Below are 21216 nucleotides of genomic sequence, written 5' to 3'. Positions count from 1 at the left end.
GTTATATTATCTAAAACCATTTAAGTTTATTTTTTAAAAATATTAATACCAGTAAACATTACAATACCTACTAGTAATATAGGTCAGCTCTAGAATATGTATTTTATATCTGTGATTTATTTATTGTGCTTTTTTGACTGCATGGCAAAATTACATTTGAAAACCTGTCATTAATTAATTTATTTTCTTTTACAGCAGTCATAGGGGTGTTATCTTCGTTTTCTTTTTCTGGAACACTCTTGATTTTCTCTCCTAAATCTTTATGTGAACAGCCTAGGTACGATTATTACATAGTATTATTATTTTAGAACCATTTTCTTGAAAAGGATGCTAGCAAAAATGGTCATGATAAAAAAAATAAGAAAGGGTTTATCTTTTAATTATAGAGCTTTAAATAGTACTGCTATTTAATAGTTAGAATGTTTTAAACCAGTTTTAAACTGATTTTAATCCCACCTTGAGAATGAAAAGATATATAAGGTATTGTTGTTTTTTTCTACCTCTCAGTTTTCCTCTTAGTCCTAATGTAAAATTACCTTATTTGAACGATCATTTAATTCAAGTAAAGAATCTTTCTTACCTGAATTAACTTTTTATTAACCCCAGCTAAATGCCAGTCACAACATGGCGGCGACATAAACGCGTGAACAGGACGCTCGTGCAGCGTCTTTTATTCTACATCTATGACGCTGACTCGTCCACCATATTTTTTAAACCAGGAAAATTATGTAACCTGTAGCTGAGCTGAAATTAACAGGGTTAAATTTTACAAGCAGCTGTTTGTTCAACATCTTCAGTTTTTCTGCTTTCATTTTTTTATTCTTACATGCTTAAGAAATGCGAATTAAGAGCGAAATGCTCAAAACAAAATAGACGACTCTGAAAGCCACAAGTTTACTTTATTTTGATGTTTCAAACGTCATAACACCAGAGATGCGCTTGACCTTAGTTTGCCTAATGAAGGTATTGTAGTATTTCTCTCTGTTAGCTATGAGTGTGTAAGTGTGTGTGTGTGTTTAATGTGAAGCAGAGGAAGCCCATATGTTGCAAAATCATGGACCAAAGTGTAAGTAGGAGGGAATTCAGGGATGCATCCTATTGGCTGTTGGAGGAGGATGGGATTTTGTAGAGGAAAAAAGATACATGCAAAACTTGATTTACTCTAGTTTAGAGACATCTGCTAGATTCAAAGAGCTATGGCAACCGAAACCAAGGTGATCCAATCAAATCTAAACTACACGGATATAAAAGAAAAAAACTATCTTATTTAAAGCTCTTCCTATGTTTGTGTTTTTTTCCTCTCTTTAGCCTGTTCTTCATGGATACTTCAGAAGCTCCTGCTCGTGGAGGGTTCGGATTGGTAAGTCTTGCCTTAAAACAACTCGGGTTTTTCCTTTAATAGATCACTGTTATGGTAACAAGATGATATTAAACTTTTGTGCACAGCTTTTGCTCTTAAGGGCATTGAATATGACCAGGTTGCAGTCAATCTAATCAAAGATGGAGGTCAGCAGGTACGGTAAACATTCACTGTTTCCTGATGGATGGATGGGTGGGTGGATCTAAATGTGCAGATATAAATGGAAGACTTTGTCTTTTATGTCAACAAAATAAGATTTGATTATGTAATTTTCAAAGCTTAGAAATACAGTATATTCCATGACATGACCAAAGAGTCTGGTTCTCAATATGATTGGTTTTCTTTGACAAAGTTAATAAAATCCTTTGTAATAATGCTCAGTCCAGCAGACCTGATCCACCTATTAAAGATATGTTACTTTCTTTCTTTGAAACCGGAGGAGGTTCAACTTTTAAGCAGACTTTTTCAGTTCATGGTTTCATCTTGTTTTGCCTTTTGTAATAACTTATAAAATATTTCGTAAAAAAATATTTAACCAATACTTGAGCTTAACTGATGGCAAATCTTTGTCCACCTCAGCTTACAGAGCAATACAAAACATTGAATCCCATGCAGCAAGTTCCTGCAGTGGAAATTGATGGCATCACTCTGTGTCAGTCGGTAGGTTTCAGCCCTCTATTCATATCAACCTACAAGTATTTACAGTGTATTGCAAATGTATTCACACCCTTTGAACTTTTTATTTTTATTTTATACATTTACAACCACAAATTTCTGTGCAATTTTATGTGGTAAAACAGTATAAGTTTAAAGATCAAGGAAAAGTTAAGATTTTAGAGTTGTTTTTTTTACAAATAAGAATATGAAAAGTGAGGTATGCATTTTTATTTATGGATTAAAAGAGTCATCTTTAACTGCAGTTGCAGTATGAAGTGTTTTTTAAACCAGTGTTCCACTTTTAGAGACTAAAGATTTTGCAATTTTAGATTATTTTTTTAAATAGCTTTAGCTAAGACAGAAAGGCACATGTGAAGATCGTTTTTCCAAGACTTGTCAGACTCTAAATTCAATTTAGGGTTGAACTTGTACTAGGCCATTTTAAGACATAAATATGCTTTAATCTGAACCAGTCCATTGTAACGCTGGCTGTATGTTCAGGGTTGTTTCCCTGCTGGAAGATGAACCTCTGCTCCAATATCAAATCTTATTTAGACTCATTTGCTTGTGTATTTGTGGAGAGAAAAAAGAACAGATTCTCAAATATTTTCCCAAATAAATCCTGATTAATCTTGTGTGGTATGTTTCAAATAAAATGATTGCAGCATCACGGTGGGGCAAGTCGTCAACAGGATCAGAAGCCAGAGAATTGTTTTGTGTTTGTGACACTAAATCCCAATAAAATACATTTGAAAAAGTTGAAGGGGTGTGAATACTTTTTAAAGCACGTTTATAATACTGAACACACTTGGTTTGTTCCTGTAGCTCGCAGTGATCCAGTACATTGACGAGACCAGACCAGGACCTCGTCTTCTTCCTGCAGACCCGAAGGCACGTGCCCAGGTTCGCATGATTAGTGACCTCATCGCCTCTGGGATACAGCCTCTTCAGGTAGCTATAAAACAAAGATTTCTGTTCTACTTTGAATATCCTAAAAGAAAATTATAGCAACATTTGATGCATTTCAGAATTTAGCCGTACTCCAGAAGATCGGAGCAGAAAAGTTACTGTGGGCGCAACACTTCATCAATCGTGGTTTTCAAGGTTTGTGGAAGATTTTCACTGTCATTGACTAATGAAGAATTCTGAATTATTTTTTCATTGGGGTTTATTTGAGTTTTTGATTTCCTACAGCTTTAGAACCAATTCTGAAGCAAACTGCAGGGAAATACTGTGTAGGCAATGAGGTAAGAATATGATTACCAAATCAAAAGTGAAAAAAAAAAAGATTAAATACAGCCAATAATTTACATTTTGTTTTTCACTTTCATTTTAGATTTCCATGGCAGATATTTGTTTAGCCCCACAAGTCTACAATGCAGAGAGGTGAGTATTTCAATATTTCACCAGTCACATTAAGATGCTCTGCTTCTTTGTGAAAAATGAGCTGCTAGATACTAATTTACCTCGAATCGAGCCACCGACGCTTTCCTGAAGTCCATAGAATCCATTGCATGCTTCTGATTAAATGTCCTACTTTCATAATATAATATCCTTGTAGCGTGAGCTTTCTACCTTTCCATAAATTTCCCCTGAAAGCTGAACTTTGTGAGTAATCCAGTCCCTGCTGAACACAAACATTTAATTCAACAAAAATGACGAGTTTTTTAATTTCTGCAGGTTTAAAGTGGATGTAGACCAGTATCCAACCATCAAAAGGCTGAATGAGACCTTGGTTGAGATTGAAGCTTTCAAACTGAGCCATCCATCTCGCCAACCAGACACACCTGCTGATCTTCAAGCATGAAATTATGACAGTGGGGCACTGTTAAATAAAGTACTTTAAACAAGTGTTTTTATTTAATCAGCATTAAACAATGAAACTCATAAAATATTCCACAGCATTATGTAAAAATGTTTTACCAACACACAATAACGCACAAATTTGTAATGTCCAAAACATGCAAATTAAGATTTGTTATGCAAAGTGCAAAACTTCAGGTATTAGTGCATACATCTTATTACTGGTACACAATTTGAGGTCACATTATGAATAATTCAAACCAGAATAAAGCAAAATAAACCACTTTTCTTTCACATCAGTTGTCTGCGACTGCATGGATATAATCATTTGTCAGTGATTTCCAGGCGAAATATTTGTGTGTCGTTGTAGAAGGAACCAGAGCAGTCAGACCCACCAAAGACCAGCACTGTGCACTTGATATTTCTGTTTTCACCTTGCTCAGTTTGTAAATTTATCATGCTGTGTCCTGCACAGGGTTTAGAGCAAAGCAGTGGACATGTCACTGAGCTCCACATGCCGGTGTCTAAACATGGGGAAACAAAGCAGAAAATCTTTCTTATTGAACAAATGACTACAAATCAGCATCATTTTATTTTCCTACAAAGGCTTTCACATTGCAAAGTATCAGCACTCACCAGTGTTGAAGACATGCACATCCTGCAGAGGTCCAATTGCACTGCGGCCTCCACTGATCAAAATCCTGTTTCCCAACACTGGAGCTGCTGCATGAAACCTGATCATTTACATGCAAGAGGGTTTCATCTGCATCTTCAACCATTTTATTTTCAGCTTGGTTTGATGGGATGATTTAAGACACCAAAAATATATATATTCTGGAAGCAGATGGCTTCATCGATGACATTTATCGAGGTCGATTTGTTCTGTACTCACCCTCGAGGCAATGGTGGCCTGTTCGCACATTTCACAGCTGTGTACTCCATCAGTCCTTCACTCAGAGAGAATACACAAACATTAGAGCAGACTGGGGCTCAAAGATGTTACTGACTGCATCGAAGCAGGCTGCTTACCCAGATCTAAAACATGAAGATCATTTAAGTAGGCAGCAGTCATTTGTCCTCCAAAAATGACCAGTTTCTGTCCAAGAAGCGTAGCTGAGTGCCTGAACATTAAGTCCTGGGTTAGTATTGCAAAATATTTTAAATACAATTAATCAAAATCACTCTATTTTACAAAGCAGACTGACCCAAAGCGAGGCAGAGGCTTGTCTCCCTCCACAATGGGCTGGTACCAGAGCTCATATTCTGGGTTGAAGATGTAGAGAGCGTTGCTGCATTTATCTCCCAGTCCATTGCTTGGCTGAACTCCTCCGAAGACAAAAAGCTCTTTCTGGTAGAAAACTGCTGAATGGTATGATAAAGCCGGCACTTTCCCTTTTGCCTTGAGAAAGAAATTCATAAAAATAAAAAAAGTGTACTTCTGTAAGGGACTACATTTTAATAATCACATACAGTCAATACTATTACTGGAGAAATTTGTAACCAACATTTTTTTAGAAAATATTTTACACATTTAATTTTTTGCAAAAATAAAAATACTGTTGATATGAAACCTAAACACAGTAAAGATATTAAGACTGATCAAGTACAGGATATAACTATACAATCATCTGGAAAAAAATATTGAATTACATATTTTTATACATCTAATAACAAAAATGAATTATTAAAGCACAGTTTGGCCTGACTGATTTATAATGAACCCAAACGTTATACAACTTTAAAGATTTTTCAGCACAAAGATGTTTAACAGAAAGCTACAATGAGAAATTTTCAATGAGAGTACAAACAAAACTGGAAGGCATTAAAAATAGACAAAAGTCAAAGCATCCAATACCAAAACTGTCAAGCAGCAGTAATGTTTTATGATGACTGTTTTTTTTTTTTCTTACAACACCAACTTTCAAGATATAAAATCTTAAGTGGATAAAAACATATATTGTTTTTCTCAAATGTCTGTACTAAATGATACACCTGAATGGACTTCGTCCAGGAGCGGTGATTCTCGAACAAACCTACAGTGACAAGCCTCCACTTCCAGGTCAGAGTATTAAGGATGTACAGCTCGCTGTAGCGTTGACTCTCCCTCAGGCCACCGTACACAAAGACTGCCTTAGAGTCTTGGTCAAAGGTCGCTGTGTGTCCTCGGGTACATGGAGGCACTGGTCCAGAAGCAGACGAGTTCATTGGGAACCAGAAGTTACTGTCTGAACAGATGTAAACAAAATGCCGAATTAAAAACAAAGAACCCTTCAGGAACTTCTGGTTTAGCACTACAAAATGTATCGTTCTGACATATTTTGTAGGAATACTAAATTAATGCAGCATTTTGCACATCACAACAGATTCTATGTATTCTGTTGAGAGTTTATGTGATAGAGCAACACAAAGTTGCCCATTACTGAAGAGGAAAACAGGTTTTCTTTTTTAACAAAAAAAAAAATCTAAAAAGTATCATTTACATTTATAGTTAGTCCCCTTTACTCCGACACCCATAATGGAAATCCAGAAGCTATGAAAGACTTGACACAAGTGTAAAAGTCGCTGCAGGACATCCCCAAATATACAGCCAGAGCTATGATGGATAAAAGCATATTCATGTTTGAGAATGGCCAATTCAAAGTTCAGAAATACTGTATATCAAACTTAAGTCTTGGAAATTGATCTGTAGATATCCCCTTTGTTCAGCCAAAATGACTTAATTTTGCAAAATATGTGTGGCCATATTGATAATCTCCAGATGAGCCTGTTGCTCATAATCAGATGATAAATTACAATGAGCTCAATAATTTCCATTCTGATGGGGTTTTTTTTGAAGAGCAATTTTGTTTACAGAAAAAAATCTAATCCAGTTTATTCTCCGTTATTATGGTTTGTTATTTTCATTTTATTTATTGTTTTTGGATATTTTAAATTCCAAAAACAATAAATATACAAAATACTCATTTTGGATTTTGGAAATGTCTTTCAGTTCCAGTATGGAATGTTCTTTACAAAATTAAAAAGTTTATTGGCCTTTCAGAAGGTGTTTTTCCATTATTATGCAAGATATTACTTGAAAATAATCTCAAAACAAGAATATTATAGTTTATAGCAACAGTTAAGCAACATCTGTTATTGTGACAGGCCTATTTGTAGATGTGAAAAGCTGGAAGTGAGTAAGGAAATACCCCAAAAGGCTGCAGCTTTAACTGCATTGAATGGTGACTGAGCAAATTATTAACTGAGAGAGCTGAATTTAATACATAATAACCTTTTTTAATTAAAGCTTGTCAGCATCCTTCAAACTCCCCACAATACACTATTTGGTGTTGGTCTATCATACAACATGATAGACCATGTTGTATGATAGACAACATGGTCTATCATACAACTGCAAAGTACAAACCATGTACTTTGCAGTTTGTAGTTGTAACATTAAAAAATATGAATAATTTTTCAAGTTTCTGCACATCAGCAAACTCCACTGACCCAACTCAAGCTTCCACAGCGAATCCTCACAGTAGTTCTGATTCGAAGTTTCCCCTCCAATCAGGACAGCCGTATCTGGGTCACTCAGACACAGAGTGTGGCTCCAGCGCTTTGATGGACATGCTGAAACTAATCACAGCTTCCATGAACACAGTTTCTGTGCACACAGTTGTGACTTCACAGGTAAGGTTTGTTATTCTCACCTTCCCTGCTTTCGTTTTTAATCTGCTCGGTTAGTTTCTCCCGGATGCTAATGCTGCACAGTTTCGTCCTTTTGGAAGTGGGAGTTTTGTCCGTGTCCTCTGTGAGACTGTCTGTTTCATCTGAGGTCCACGTCGGGCGGGCTCTCCGATTATTGACAGTACGCGTTGGTGTCTTATCCTTTCAGTTGCACAGAGCACATTCCAGACATTACATTTATTTGGATATTAACAGTAATAACACCAACACACTTACCAGAGGCCGAGCTGCAGGGTGAGGAAAGTCACTGGTCTCAACTTTAATCACTGGGAACTTAGAATAGCAAACACTGTGGCTCATGTGTGAGGATTCTGAGATTATCTGCTAAAATTTTGGATGAGATTAACAACTGTGACACATTTATAATAAAGACAGTAGGGCTGGGCAATTAATTGAATTTTTTAAAATTACATTTTTGGATTATCTGGATTTATTTTCCCCACCAATACACTCAAGTTTCTGTAGTTCAGAGTGGTGTCAGCACACCAAGGGCAGCCATCTTGTTTGACAACCTTTTTTCCAATTAAAAAGATACTTCTTTTTTTTTTTTAATTAATTTTAAGATTTTTTTTCTGGTAAAATTGCATTTTTCTTTACTATTACAATCCTCTTCTGGACTTCATACTCAATTTCACAACTCCCAGAAGAGATGATTGAGATAAAAGCCACTTTTTGAAACAAGAAAAAAAAAAAAAAAAATGTCATTAAACTCAGATTCACAGCTGGTCTAACCAAAAACTGATTTTATTTTTAAACCAAAATCGCCCACCGCTGAAAGAGAGGTAAAGTTGTCTCACCGTTTCAGTTTCAAGAGTTTCCTTTATTGAGCTGGAGAGATCAGCCACACTGCATGGTCCTGAGATCTGGAGTTTCCTCTGGGCCAAAGGGGTGCTGCTGACACTGGTGTTATCCTGTGGCAAGAGAAACAACACACAATCACTCCTGCTCAACATTAAACCCCCACAATCTGATCTACAGTGTCGGTCTACACTTTGTGTTCTTGGCATTCTCAGGAATTTAAATGTTTATCCTGTATTAGTTTTGTATTTTTTTCATTGGTATGTTTTTTTTTACTGTAGGATTAAAAATGATCAAAACAAATCAGAATAAAATTCTGACCTGTCATTCTAATTATTTAGTCAAGGGTGTACTGTTTTGTTATTTTAAACAAACTTTACAACTTCCACTTTTTGGGCAGGTAATTTGCATAGGGTATAAATTGTAGAATCAACAAATTACATAAATGGTCCAACAACATGAAATGAAAAAAACATAATTCCTTCAATCAAAAGAGAAAACAAAAGAATATGACAAAGTCTTGCCATTTGGAAAGCATTATAAAGCCATTTATGAGGCTTTTGAACTCCAAATGATGGTTTGAAACATTTGTACAGCTTTCCACTACAAGTTTTATTCAAATCTCTGCTTCACTTGGTTCTAAATGTGCTAGAAATATCTTTGTAAGGGTAGATGGAACCCCACACTGCTTTCCTGATAAATGAGGCTCTCATACCTCTCTGCAGGCCTTCAACACAATCTTCCCATACATTCCTCTCCTGCCTCTCTCTTCAGACACTGTGATGACGTCATCACTCCAGTCACCTTCCCAGGTCAAACACCTGAGATGAAAGGAGACGTACTGAGCATTTCCACCCCAGAAACCATTAATTTCATATTTTCATCCACTGTACTTTATCTGTGAGGACAGAGTCCCTATGTTCTGTGGCTGGACGTCCTCACTGACCACCACATCCGCAGACAATGCTGTGTCTTTGCACGACCAGTCTCCAAATCCGAAGATGACCAGCTGTTTGGGGAGAGGCAGCGGAACGTGGACTTGGAAGCGCCTTCTGTTAGATTTGCTGCGGATACGTACACATTGAATTTGAATGCTCGACAGGTAAAACCTCCCAGTGCTAGCTTAAAAAACGAAATACATACCAACTAAACTGTCGAGGAGTGTCACGCAGGGACCAAACAACATAAAAATTCAGTTTCTCCATTTTGCCTGGACGCTATTAAAGTTTAAACAGCGCAGGTGAAACTGGGAGCTGCGCCGCTGCGGCGTCTCGACAAGAAACGCACGTGGGACTGAAGATCAATCAATCCAAAGTCAGCCCGCGTGCGAAGATTGTTTATATTGTAGTTTTCCAAGGCTGATGGAGACGCAATAGAGACAAATCACCCATAATCACGTCGCATAATCGCACGTAAATCGTAGAGCAAAATAAGTAAGAAAAATTAGGTTAAAAACGACATGTAAGAGAAGCTCGAAAACGAAAATTTTGGAAAAAGAACAATATCTTAACATTTTATAACCTAATAAAGGGAAAATGCAACCAAGTCAATAAATAAAACAGATAATGCATATTATTTTTTATATATATTTATATTTTTAGTCTACAAGTTTTAGATTATATAAGATCCACTACATTTATTGAAATGTTGACTGCGAGATTTTGCTAAATATGAGTGAAAGTATGAAAATTCTTTCAAAATAGTGCTAGAAAATGTGGTTAATCACAGTTAATCTATGACAGGGACATATTAATTTAGATATTTTTTTTTCATCTTTAATAAGTGAAATCATAATTTAAAAACTGAATTTTGTATTTACTCAAGTTGTCTTTGTTGTTTAAAAACCTGATAATCTTAAACATTAAATGTGATGAGAAAAAGCAACTGAAAAAAACCTGAAAAAGCAAATATATTTTCATTTTCTATCATGTTCAAGAAGTTGAAGATGTTGTTTTTCTATGTCACTGCTTTGAACCATGTCAAAACACTGTGAAAAGAGGCTTTCATAATGCAGCACTACTCTAGCTTTCTCCCCTCGAGTATTAAAATCATAATTCATCGAAACATTTTGCAGGGGAGTTTTGCCACATAAAGGGAACTAAAACGTTGTTGTCTTGCTGCCTTTTAGAAGCTACGTTACTGTAGGACTGTGGCTGGCCTTCCGGGAGCTCTTAAAATAAAACCAGGTTACATCAGCACCTCTGTAACAATTACATCAATCCCCTAATGCTGCAATTTAATAGAATCACAAGGGAACATACTGAGGTACTTGCTAATCCTGGCTCTGCTGAGAGACTGGTATAAAATGCAGCAAACTAAACGAGCGTATTTACAGGGTAATTGTTTTGGAACCTACACCTACTTTTATATCTCCCCTTCCATCCAATTAATGACACAGACAACTAGACAATCTTCTCTTTATTGTGGAATATAAATTTCAGGAACAAATAGTATACTTTAAAGTGAAGGTATGGGACAGGAAACAGCTTGAAAACAGTTGCTTTACATTGCATACGACATTAGCAGCCAAATCTGTGACTTCTTTGGAAATATGCGCATGTGACTTCTTTGGAAATATGACACTTTATCAGCTTGTAAAGCTGATAAAGTGTCAGCTTTACAAGAAAAAGGTGGTCCAACACACGAAGAACATCAAAAAATAAGCAGTGATCTTCACTTAAAAAACACATGTGGATGAAACACTGCAACTGACCTCTACGTTTAAAACAGCTAATTAAAACACTGGCAAAGCAAAGGTAAATATTGGATCTAGAGCGTTATTTGATGAGGGCTTTTATATGCGCCATAAAAACTGTAACTTCAGTACTACAACCTAAAATCTTCCTTCAACACACCCACTGAACCAGTAGAGAACGCATATTAAGTCCTAAATTTTCAGATGATTAGATTCAACAATAAAAAAAAATATAAGTTACACAACAAAGCTGAATGATTATCACAACAAACAACGATGCAATAGAGAAAAAGAAAAACCAAAATGGTGCATACATAAAGACGCACATGTGAAAATAATTTCTTCAGAGCACTGCTGATTAAGGACGTGGCCTGGAGAAACACACACTGTGCAGGTTCTCCCTGATTGCTGCTACCATAGAAATGTAACAGGTAAAGACAATATGCGGTTTATGACGGGCACTTGACCAAACAGCACAGAGGGGATATGGCACATGACAAACACAAGGCTTCTCTGATTATATTCAAACGGGACACTGACACACATGATGCACTGAAACCCATTTAATCTGACAAGCAAATATAAAATTGATGTGCCTGCATTTATTTCTTAAATTATATATCTTTGTTTATTCCATGTCTGAAATCAAAGAAAATAGTTCATTGTTCTTAGGAGTAATATTCAGTAATTTATACATTCGTGAGCAACAGAACTGGCGTCTCAGGCACTGTAATACACCCTGTAGTAGAGAGTTTTGTTCCTCCAAAGGGAGTAGGAGTTGTCAAACTTTAGGAGGTACGTGCCTTCACCTGGGAAGTCGTGGCTCCCGCCCTGGACAGACAGGTGGCTGTCCTGGCGGTACACAGGCAGTATTTCAGCCAGGTTCGAGTTGGTCTGGCTTTTGGAGCCTTTCTCGACGTCGTCATTGCTGAGAGGCCCTGCCACACACACCATGTAAACCAAAATGTCAACATCCTGCCTCACACTTGGGAAACAGCTTGTTGCCAGTATCAACAACGTAAAAGAAAAAAAAAAAAAAACAACAAACTTGTGTTTCAAGACTAATAAGAATTTTTCTAATACACTTTCTGATTATCTAGAAAGGAACCGCTATTGCTGAGCACCGACATGTTTTCCTTGCTCACAAAAAATATAAATCATGGCGTTTTAAATATTTCTGACTGGAAAAAAATCATAGTCATAGCATGGAAACAAAGACTTGTTTTATATATAAAATTGGAAACGACACCCTGACAAAATCCGTAACTATCAGCCTCTTATGCTTGTGTTTAACTAAAAACAAAATCCAGAAAGTGAACCTTTTTAAATGGTTTGCAAAGTAACACTACTTAGATGAAAATTTCTAAATTTACTGTTTATTATAGATTTTTTGCCAAAGTCTGTACTTCAGCATAAAAACAACAATAAACACACATCGTCATAATAACATTATTCTAACTTGAAAATCTGATGATTCATTCTTTTCACAAGAGTTGGAATAATTTTTCATATTTCAAAGTTATTAAAGCCGTCGGATATTTTTGTAAAATACTGCAATGATGATATCAGTTGCAATCGGTGTTGTGGAGCTCAATATTTTGTAATTTTTGGACAGAAAGAAAAGTTTTTCACATGACACACCTAAGTTGGAGAGTCAGGGTTTGTCAGGGAAAGACTCTTCCCTGGCAAAATCTGTAACTATCAGCAAATTTTTATGCAGAAATTAGCCAATAGCAACTGCTTTTCACCTTCAAAACAAAGACTGAATGCTTGTGTATATGCACTAACGGAGGCAGCACAGGCATAGTTCAAATGCTGCAAACCACAAAGTCTTTGCACTTAAGCTACACAATAATACTTTCAGCTTTGCTTCAAATCTAAGAGTATCAACAGAGGATTAATAAGCTAACCATCTGAACCACTAAATTAAACAGGGTATTTTAATTTGGGTTTTTTTGTTGTTTGTTTTGCACCCCGGTTTTATTGTTAATGTGCTGGAGAAGATGCAGCTGCATCTTCTCCAGCTTCTAATTTTTCTCTCAGTCCATCAAACAGGCAAGCATAGCTGAATAACAGCACAAATGCTGTATTAAAAATATGCAGTGGAACATTTTGCTAGCTAATTTGCCTCAACATCATTAGGGTTTTATGGAACACTAATCCTGTAGTGCTTTAAAAGTATTCGCAATTACCAACATGGCTTAAAAGTTTTAGTCAAAACTTTGGATGCTAATTGCTGAATAACATGACCTACATTTATTTCTTCAACTTTATTTAACGATAAATGGGTGAGAACTGGTAGGAAATATGAACTCAGTTCAGAATGCTTTAGAGAGGAATCATGAACATAAATTAGTTCGTTTTAATGTGGCTGTACTGAGCTTACATTGCTGGTCGTAATAAGTTCTCTAACTCTTCTGTGTCTCATCTATTGTTAGAAGGCTTGAACAATAGATGATTCTCAAACTTGTAATAGTAATAATAGTTATGGCTTTATATATTTAATCCTATGTTATCCCATAGAAACAAATAGATCTAGACTTTTGGGTGCAAGCTCACCTTCTAGCTCTTCCTCTTCATCTTCGTCATCGCTCGACTCGCTGATGTGCACCGTGATAGACCTGCTCGTCACAGGGGTCCAGTCAAAATATATGCCAAAGCCAATGTCAAAACCATCTGTGGCAAACTCCCAGCACACTTTTTTGGCCTCGGGGACGGTGGGGACGTGGACCGTCATGATGTCTCCTCGGTACACTGTCACAACGCTGTCCTTCTCAGTTCGAAGCTTTGCCTTCAGCTCCTTCACTGCAGCAGATGTCCAAGTTGTTGGAGGCGGCAGAGTTGGCATCTGGGCTGCCTCTGGGTGGAGAAGAAACATCAGTTTCAGGAGAGTAAATTTGGTGTTTTTAAAGCATATGGCTCACTACGCATTGCCCATTTAGAGACATTTATAATTAAAACGAAACAAATTACTCTAGGAAGAAGTATCAGGTACTCAGTATCAGTGAGATGTTTAAAATTATAATCAGAAGAACCATAAAAGTTGATAAAGGAGACAGTATTTTCTTTGGGAAAGCATAAATCCAGTTATTACTTTTCTATTGTTGTGCTTTTCAACTAATTTTGGTTGTCATATAAGGAGAATGCTAAGGAGATGGATGAATTGATCTAGAGTCAATTTCAGCATATACAAGAACACTCTTCAGTGTGGATGTTGTAACAGAGGGGAAAAGAGCTAACATTTAGCAATTTTCTTTCTCAGTAAGATTTTTAAATTCAAGTCAGGAAGAATAGACAGATTCTATGACATGTCGGTAGGTCTGTCACAATAACAAATTTAGCTGGACAGTAAATTGTCCCAAAAATTATTGCAATTAACAATAATATTGTCATTTTGAGACCATTTTCAATTAATATAATAATAATGTCATTAATGGAAGTATGACCTCTCAAAGATCAAAAAACATTTAACAGGTATTTAAAATGGAAGACATTTTAAATATCCAAAATAAATAAACTAAATAATTAAAATTGATTATGAAGTTTCTGTAACCAAAATTACATTAAAAAAATTATCAATCATTCAGCTTAAATGGGCAAAAGTGGCATTTGGGTCTTTTGTAAAACTAACCACTTCATATTGGGTGTCAAATGTTCGCATTGACACTGCATTAGACATTGTTCAAAATGTCTAAGTTTCAGCAATATTTCAACAATATTACAGGAAAGCATCTTTTTAATGATTGTTGTCCAAATGGAAATTTTAATTTATAATGTAATTAATTGATTTATTGCTTATTGTGACAGGCTTATTTGACGTAATATGTCTGAGGTTCATTTAGGCTGCAAGAGAGAGAGAGAGCAGGACGTATAGTGCACAACAGGAAGGCTGAATGATTTACATTATTTTTTATAGATGCAATAACAAATGCATATTTTATCAATTTGTTATACATTGAATTTCCACAAAAAGCATTAAAAGTACCAGCTATCCTTGTTAAACCCATTTCATTGTGTTTTTACATAATTTCCCATGGCATCCTATATAAGAAAATGTATATGTCCACTGTTTGTAAAAGTTTTATGTTTCTCTTTCATTTAAAACCAAAATAGAAATAAAATGGTGCTTAGCTTGATTTTTAAAATTGCAACAAATTCCCTAAAGAATAATTTAAATGCTATCTTGTAACATTTGCAGCTCTAAGCAACTTTTATTTTGCTTATTTTGCTTATTTATTTTGCTTGACTTTCCAAAAATGGCTCTTTGGAAAGTCGAGGTTGAAAATCTTAGGGAGAAACTGGTATTAGCAGGTTAAAGCTTTACAAAAGCAGATTGGAAATCAGTTCTGTAATAAACAAGGCGTCACCCATGTCAGTACACTCAGCAGGTTCTCACCTTTGATTTCAGCAGAGAGCTGACAGGTCCCAGCACTGTTGTTCTCCTCGCCTCCTTCCCCCAGGGCCAGCTCTGCAGGAGCCTCTTCATTACCCTGAAAGTGTACATGCATATGGCACATTATAGCAAAAATAAATAACATTCAACTTCCAGGTTACTGTTACGTTTTGAGAGCTCTGCAGCATGCCTTAGCCAAATCCTCCTGGGTCTCATTCATGTTGCCTTGATTGCTGGATTGGGTGAAGCTCTCCGTCAGATTTGTACTCTGCAGACTGGAGTAAAGAGATTTACAGTAAGAACAGGAAGGGGGGAAAAAACGACCGAGTCAAAGATGAAAACACATGAGCAGCTCTGAGCAACAGGTTACCTGCCCGGCGGTTCGCTGTCGCAATGATGGGAGGTAACTCCGGGGAAGGATGAAAAGGACAAGGATGACAGCCGAGACTGGAGCTCAGATGCAGCTTCTAATCTCGCCATGGCTGTCATGACAAGACAAATACCTCTGACTGCGGGGCTGGAAGAGAGGAGAGACCGCCCCTCAGAGCCAGCACAGGGGAGGAGGGAGAGACAAGTTAGCCTCTTTACACAGGCTGGAACCAAAGCAAACAAGAAATCAATCTACTAACCACAACTAAAGCGAAGAGTAATCTTTCTACGTCTCGGTTCAGGCTTTCCTTTACTTGTTTTCTCTTCCTTTAGCTCACATCTGGCTAGCCATTAGCTACACGGAGAGCAGTGAAAGTGAAGCCGACCTTTACTTACCACAACGTAAGACTGACAGTCCGATTTAATGTACTCAAATCCAGCTCAGGCCATTAAAAATGTACTTCCATACCCCTTCAATCATGTGACGACTATCCACACAGCGGTGCTCCTTCTTCTCAGGGAAAAAAAAGACCGACGCGAAAATCTGACTTCCGTCTTTTTCCGAGCGTTGACGGAAATATACGAATATATAGACGAAGAAGCAAGGACTCTTCTGCTGCAGCAGAGAGGAAACATGCAGAAGTGAATGGAAACTAGCTACATTTACGTGAGTAACTTTTTGAAAAAAAATTACTTTAAGAGTAGTTTTCCTTTGTAATTGTTACTTTTTTTTTAAAATCTCCATATGCTACTCTTGAGTAAGATCTTTAGATAGTCAAAGCAAGAAACTTCACTGACTGAAGAACAAGCGTTTTTTTTAACAAAAAATGCACAAGACAGAAAATATTGTTGGAAAAAGGGTTTCTTCTACTTATTTTTTTATTTTGTAGTCATGTCACTTTTTTCATTTTAGTTTCAAAAATACCAGCATTTGCACAGAATTTTTAGTCTGTCTGATAATATCATTTCTAAATATTAATTAAGGATGTTAATACGAGCTACTCAGAATTTAAGCTTTTCTGCCAAATAATATTTTACTCCTACTTGAGTAATTTCCTGGACGGCAATTTATCACTTTATACTTGCTATTTACTCACCTCTGGAAACACGTTGTTCATGGTAACAAAAAGGAAATCTGATTTTTATTTTTTTTTTTGTAAAAAAGTTGAAAATACAGCTTCAAAAGCCAGAAGCATTTTACACTGAATGGCAAAAAATAATTTCGTGATTTTAGGGATAAATTTTAACACGTTTTTTTCTTTCTTTTTTTATGGTGAATACTGATAGCTAATGCAAAAATATTTACAGAGGTGGGTAGAGTACCCCAAAAATGCAATTTTGGTTTCAACATTATTGTTCTTCATTCATTTAAGGTATTAATGACGAGAAGAGTATCTATTACTGAAGTAATAGTAGCAATATTAAATAATTTTATTCATGTAAAAGTAAATATTATGGTGCAATAAAACTACTCCTAAAAGTATTTTTTCCCTAAATGTTAATGCAAATGTAGCTCAGTAGTAACTATCCACCACTCGATCAATTTCAAAGAAAATTACTTTGTTCTTTTAATCAAATGATTGATTTTACATCTTTAACAGCTTTATGTTGCAAGTGAAATATGTATTTTACACCTTGAATAAAAGAAAAAAAAAAAGCAAAAATCTGTGTTCTGTACTGTTTTTACATTTTAAACATCTACAAAAAATGCACATCTTTGTTAGTAATTTTTGTTGCTGCTGGTCACAGTTGTTAGAAATTACCTCATCCTCAACTTTAATTCTAAATAGATGGTGAGAACAAATTTACTGGAATTTCAATGTTTCAATCCACTAGGGTACAAATGCAGCAAGACACTACAAGACAAGCGCTATTATTGACAGTGAATGGCTTAAAAATAAAGGAAATGTTGGCTGTGACATAATAAAAAAGGAATAATAAGCACAAGCAAAAATCATTATAAAAGTACTAACATGGCATATAAAACCAGTCGTAGTTTTTACATTCTTACGTATACAAGTATTACAACTAAAATAAGAAATGTTGAATATATTTAAAAAATTTAAATCAAGTGATGCTTTAAGAAACAAAATCCTCCTTTATAGCTTTCAAATATATCACATAATTTGCTATATGCTATTTAATTTTATAACAAAACTCATTGGGACAAATTAAATACCAGAAAAAGCTACATCAAGTTTTACGGAATGCAATAAGAAAATGTTATTCTAAACTATCTGTTAGATATTGACATGTTCTCCATATTGGGATGTAATGTTGTCATTTTATTGTGTTTTTCAGGTATGATTTGTATGTTGTACAGATGTTTTCTTGAACTGGTTTGCTGTTCTTTACTAAGCGCAGCAGTGGTGTCTTCTTGGTTTGGGCGTCAACGAGAGAAATCCAGGGAAAAGACCTTTGTTGAGTAAAGAAAAAGATATTCCCCTTTGTTAATTAGTTTCTTCTTTTTATATTTCTTTGTACTGTAATTGTTCATGTAGCAAAAGGTTAAATGCAATACCGCATCCTTCACTAACTCACTCATTTGGATGGAGAGAAGATGTGGAAGCGATGAAACTCTCTACATTTAAAGGCTCGTTGTTCACACAATTCTCTGCAAATATGCTGTTAATTAGAGAAAGAGCCTCACTGGATCCCAGACAGACGTTGGTGCAGATGTTTAACAGGCTGTACAACACTCCACATACCCAATTCAGGCCTAGAGTGATGCCACCTGCAGTTTAAAATCACCATAATTTAGTAGAAAAACAACTTTGTGAAAATTAATATTCAACTTCAAAGAGTTCTCACCAACCTTTCATAGCTAAAGGACATGATGCCTCTATCAGTGATGGATCTGACAAAGCTTCGGACACACGGGAGCAGGACAGCCACAGGTCTGAGGTGTCGCATGCTTCCACCTGATACTGTGGTTTCAGAACAAAGCTGTGGCCAAGACATTCAGCTAGACTGAGATAAAAAATTCAGAGTGAGAGATTAATCACGTCTGCATCAAAACAGCACGTTGCCAGCCTGCATAGGTGCGGGTGTACCGGTTGACAGGCACAGCTGTGATGAAACTGTAGACAAGGCAGTGCTTTTGCAGATGAGAATGGAGATCAGCACAGATTCTGTCAAGGTGAGAAGGCAAACAGCAGAGGAACAAAACATCCGCCCAGGCTGCCAGACAACGATTGTCAAAGAAGCACTCGACTCCTGGCGGGACACACTCCTCTGAAACACACACAGTCGTTACACTGCTGGTAGAAAAAGAAGTGAGCCGAATTTGTAGTGAAATAAATAAAACTTTGTACCACTACAACTTTTTTTATCCTCTGTCATGTCAGAACCACAAATTTGTATTTTATATGATTATGTGTACCTACCAGCTTAGCTCAGTCAGATTTGAAGGAGAGCATGTGTGAACAAGAAAAGCCACATCATAACATTATGCTGCCAAAACCATTCAGCAATTAATGGCAGGATGAAACAAACCAAATAAAAAAATTATGTTTGCATAAAAAACAAACATAGCCACAGACTTTATTGTGAAAAGGCTTCAGTCATTAGTGTCAAATACCCCCATTTTTTGAAGGACCGTTTTGTTTATACAGACTTTAGTGTACTTTTTATGGGTTGTCTGTTTATTTATTATGGATATTTAAAATATCTTCCAGCTCCAGTATTAAATGTTCATTGGAAATTAAGTTTATTTATCTTTGAGAGGGTGTACTTGCATTGCTATGCCATTATCATTATGTAATTTGAAAATTGTTTCAAAACAACGTAATTGTTTAATTGCAATAAACAATTTCAACAATTTAGCACCCAGCAATATTATGTGCTTTTGTGACATCAAGTTGAGACCATTTTGAAGCACAATTCCTTTAACGTCCTGAGACTTACTGCTGTTTTAAAAAAGATTAAATCAACTTTAGTGATCATCTGGGTAACTGTAGTGTTGAAGGAGAAAGACATTTGGGTTAAGAAATGTATGTTGTTTAAACACAAATACAAAAAGAGGTATGTATGCAGTTATGGGTCATCTTTTCTTCCATCCTTGTTTTTCAGGCTAAATTGGTCAAGAATAAAAGATGAAGTCATTCATTTTTGCAGGAAGAGCAACAGATTTACTTTGGAGTCACCATACCTGCTGGGTTTCTGGTGGAGATCTTAATCTGTGTGGGTTTGATGGTGGTCTTTTTAAGGAGGCAGAGTAGCAGCTGTTTCCCCAGGTTACCCAGACCAAGTATCCCCACAGAGAGTTCACCATGCCTTTTGGGTGCATATAACTCCTTGGCAGCAGTCCTCCTTTTTATGATGCATCTGGAAACATCACAGCAACCTTATTGTTTATGTGAAGCACAAAATGTTTAAGTTATTAAGTTAGGTCAGAGTTTTCGCTAAAATCAGCCAGTCTCACTTGAGACATAAACAAGTGTAGAACATCTTGGGATCCATTTTTAGATGTATTTTGTGGTAAAATTTTTCTTAATTTAGGATAAAAAAAAATGTTTCTGGTAACATCACATAAGGCCTAACACAACTGATCAGATTTCTTTTGATCTCATCCAGTAAAGCTTCAGAAAAAGGCAGAGACACTATACAAAAGGAAACCTGGTGATACAAGCACAATACAGTATGCACTTAGTGCATGCTGCAGTAAGCGGCAGTATGCACTTAGTGCATGCTGTATTAATACAAATAATAATTATTTCATAAATAATTCATATCAGGTAGATTTCTGAATGGGGATTGTCCTCAATTCAACTTAACAACTTCAGTTTCTGTCCAAATCTGCTAGTGTTTACTCTTCTTGTCACTGTTTACTAATGCTAGCTAACCTGAATGATTCTGGTGCTTTAAAAAAACTTTAGAACTAAGCCGAAGTCCATACTTCATTATCCGCCTGTGATAAATTTAAGCTGTATATTTAACATTTTCATACACTAACGACTGGACACGGTTTAAGTAGGCAACTTACTTTAACGAGTGCACCAACTCGCAAACAAAAACTGCGTGCGCGCACCCGCAAAACGTCAGTCCGGCGTAGCGCGCACGAAGGTAAATTAGCTTCTTCTCATCAACAGTCAGTTCTGCCTCAAACGACAAAATAGTCAAACCAGAACAAATGTCCGTCATACCCTGTAAGTTGATGTGAGATTGTTAATAGGGTTGACTTGTCTACAAAAAAAGCGGCATTGTGTTGTCATAGTAACACCAACTTCGGATTTGAAGGTGTTCTAACACATTTTTTACATTTTTTAGAAAGGCCGAAGGTAGTCCACGTGGACAACACTCCTATTCAGTCTAGAGATGGCCAAATGGCCTAAGTACCCTTAAGTACCCTTAAGTACCCTGGTAATGGCCTCAACGCATCTCACAGTTGCACAATTGTTCCTTAGACTTCGA

The 21216-nt window shown here is 36.2% G+C and overlaps 4 protein-coding genes across 10 annotated transcripts; 1 reads left to right on the top strand and 3 right to left on the bottom strand.

Moving 5' to 3' along the window:
• Positions 1-697: 697 nt before the first annotated feature.
• On the top strand, positions 698-3869 carry gstz1 (glutathione S-transferase zeta 1). 2 transcript variants are annotated; one of them, XM_032548197.1, is made up of 9 exons: positions 698-963; positions 1309-1360; positions 1447-1514; positions 1940-2020; positions 2843-2968; positions 3046-3121; positions 3212-3264; positions 3354-3403; positions 3698-3869. In XM_032548197.1, exons 1-9 carry the CDS (start codon positions 934-936, stop codon positions 3822-3824), a joined length of 663 nt encoding a protein of 220 aa, XP_032404088.1. In that variant the 5' UTR covers positions 698-933; the 3' UTR covers positions 3825-3869. The 2 variants fall into 2 exon arrangements, with proteins under 2 accessions (XP_032404088.1, XP_032404089.1); XM_032548198.1 differs by lacking the exon at positions 698-963 and adding an exon at positions 992-1214.
• On the bottom strand, positions 3851-9766 carry LOC116709568 (acyl-CoA-binding domain-containing protein 5). Of its 2 annotated transcripts, none has more exons than XM_032548195.1 (12): positions 9491-9766; positions 9241-9411; positions 9063-9168; positions 8347-8460; positions 7513-7690; positions 7310-7438; positions 5813-6045; positions 5026-5219; positions 4850-4941; positions 4713-4767; positions 4457-4554; positions 3851-4344 (listed from the first exon to the last, which is right to left on the bottom strand). In XM_032548195.1, the coding sequence occupies exons 1-12, from the start codon at positions 9550-9552 to the stop codon at positions 4145-4147; spliced, it is 1632 nt and encodes a 543-aa protein (XP_032404086.1). In that variant the 5' UTR covers positions 9553-9766; the 3' UTR covers positions 3851-4144. The 2 variants fall into 2 exon arrangements, with proteins under 2 accessions (XP_032404086.1, XP_032404087.1); XM_032548196.1 differs by having other exon boundaries at positions 5858-6045; positions 9491-9761.
• Positions 9767-10748: 982 nt separating this feature from the next.
• Positions 10749-16355, bottom strand: tmed8 (transmembrane p24 trafficking protein 8). Of its 5 annotated transcripts, none has more exons than XM_032547800.1 (6): positions 16201-16355; positions 15806-16028; positions 15626-15710; positions 15439-15532; positions 13602-13901; positions 10749-11980 (listed from the first exon to the last, which is right to left on the bottom strand). In XM_032547800.1, exons 2-6 carry the CDS (start codon positions 15922-15924, stop codon positions 11763-11765), a joined length of 816 nt encoding a protein of 271 aa, XP_032403691.1. In that variant the 5' UTR covers positions 15925-16028; positions 16201-16355; the 3' UTR covers positions 10749-11762. The 5 variants fall into 5 exon arrangements, with proteins under 5 accessions (XP_032403691.1, XP_032403692.1, XP_032403694.1 ...); XM_032547801.1 differs by having other exon boundaries at positions 15806-15975; XM_032547803.1 differs by having other exon boundaries at positions 15806-15917.
• Positions 16356-18660: 2305 nt separating this feature from the next.
• On the bottom strand, positions 18661-21058 carry noxred1 (NADP-dependent oxidoreductase domain containing 1). Its single transcript, XM_032547804.1, has 3 exons — positions 20789-21058; positions 19955-20130; positions 18661-19038 (listed from the first exon to the last, which is right to left on the bottom strand). Exons 1-3 carry the CDS (start codon positions 20944-20946, stop codon positions 18806-18808), a joined length of 567 nt encoding a protein of 188 aa, XP_032403695.1. The 5' UTR covers positions 20947-21058; the 3' UTR covers positions 18661-18805.
• Between the last annotated feature and the right edge of the window lie 158 nt (positions 21059-21216).

Source organism: Xiphophorus hellerii, chromosome 19 (assembly GCF_003331165.1).
Source record: "Xiphophorus hellerii strain 12219 chromosome 19, Xiphophorus_hellerii-4.1, whole genome shotgun sequence".
In the NCBI taxonomy this organism is placed as follows: domain Eukaryota; kingdom Metazoa; phylum Chordata; class Actinopteri; order Cyprinodontiformes; family Poeciliidae; genus Xiphophorus; species Xiphophorus hellerii.
This window is presented reverse-complemented; position numbering and strand designations above follow the sequence as displayed.

What these genes read in the sequence shown, in the direction of transcription:
- gstz1 (XM_032548197.1), top strand. Translation starts at nt 934, where the DNA reads ATGCGCTTGACCTTAGTTTGCCTAATGAAG. An exon ending in CTCGTGGAGGGTTCGGATTG is followed by an intron (nt 1,361 to 1,446) that starts GTAAGTCTTGCC and finishes TTTTGTGCACAG; the next exon opens with CTTTTGCTCTTAAGGGCATT. An exon ending in TCAAAGATGGAGGTCAGCAG is followed by an intron (nt 1,515 to 1,939) that starts GTACGGTAAACA and finishes TGTCCACCTCAG; the next exon opens with CTTACAGAGCAATACAAAAC.
- LOC116709568 (XM_032548195.1), bottom strand. Translation starts at nt 9,552, where the DNA reads ATGGAGAAACTGAATTTTTATGTTGTTTGGTCCCTGCGTGACACTCCT. An exon ending in AAGCCTCTGCCTCGCTTTGG is followed by an intron (nt 4,942 to 5,025) that starts GTCAGTCTGCTT and finishes CTTAATGTTCAG; the next exon opens with GCACTCAGCTACGCTTCTTG. An exon ending in TGTGCATGTCTTCAACACTG is followed by an intron (nt 4,345 to 4,456) that starts GTGAGTGCTGAT and finishes CCCCATGTTTAG; the next exon opens with ACACCGGCATGTGGAGCTCA.
- tmed8 (XM_032547800.1), bottom strand. Translation starts at nt 15,924, where the DNA reads ATGACAGCCATGGCGAGATTAGAAGCTGCATCTGAGCTCCAGTCTCGG. An exon ending in CCCAGGAGGATTTGGCTAAG is followed by an intron (nt 15,533 to 15,625) that starts GCATGCTGCAGA and finishes GTACACTTTCAG; the next exon opens with GGTAATGAAGAGGCTCCTGC. An exon ending in GCTCTCTGCTGAAATCAAAG is followed by an intron (nt 13,902 to 15,438) that starts GTGAGAACCTGC and finishes TTCTCCACCCAG; the next exon opens with AGGCAGCCCAGATGCCAACT.
- noxred1 (XM_032547804.1), bottom strand. Translation starts at nt 20,946, where the DNA reads ATGACGGACATTTGTTCTGGTTTGACTATTTTGTCGTTTGAGGCAGAA. An exon ending in GAGTTGGTGCACTCGTTAAA is followed by an intron (nt 20,131 to 20,788) that starts GTAAGTTGCCTA and finishes TGATGTTTCCAG; the next exon opens with ATGCATCATAAAAAGGAGGA. An exon ending in CTCCACCAGAAACCCAGCAG is followed by an intron (nt 19,039 to 19,954) that starts GTATGGTGACTC and finishes TGTGTGTTTCAG; the next exon opens with AGGAGTGTGTCCCGCCAGGA.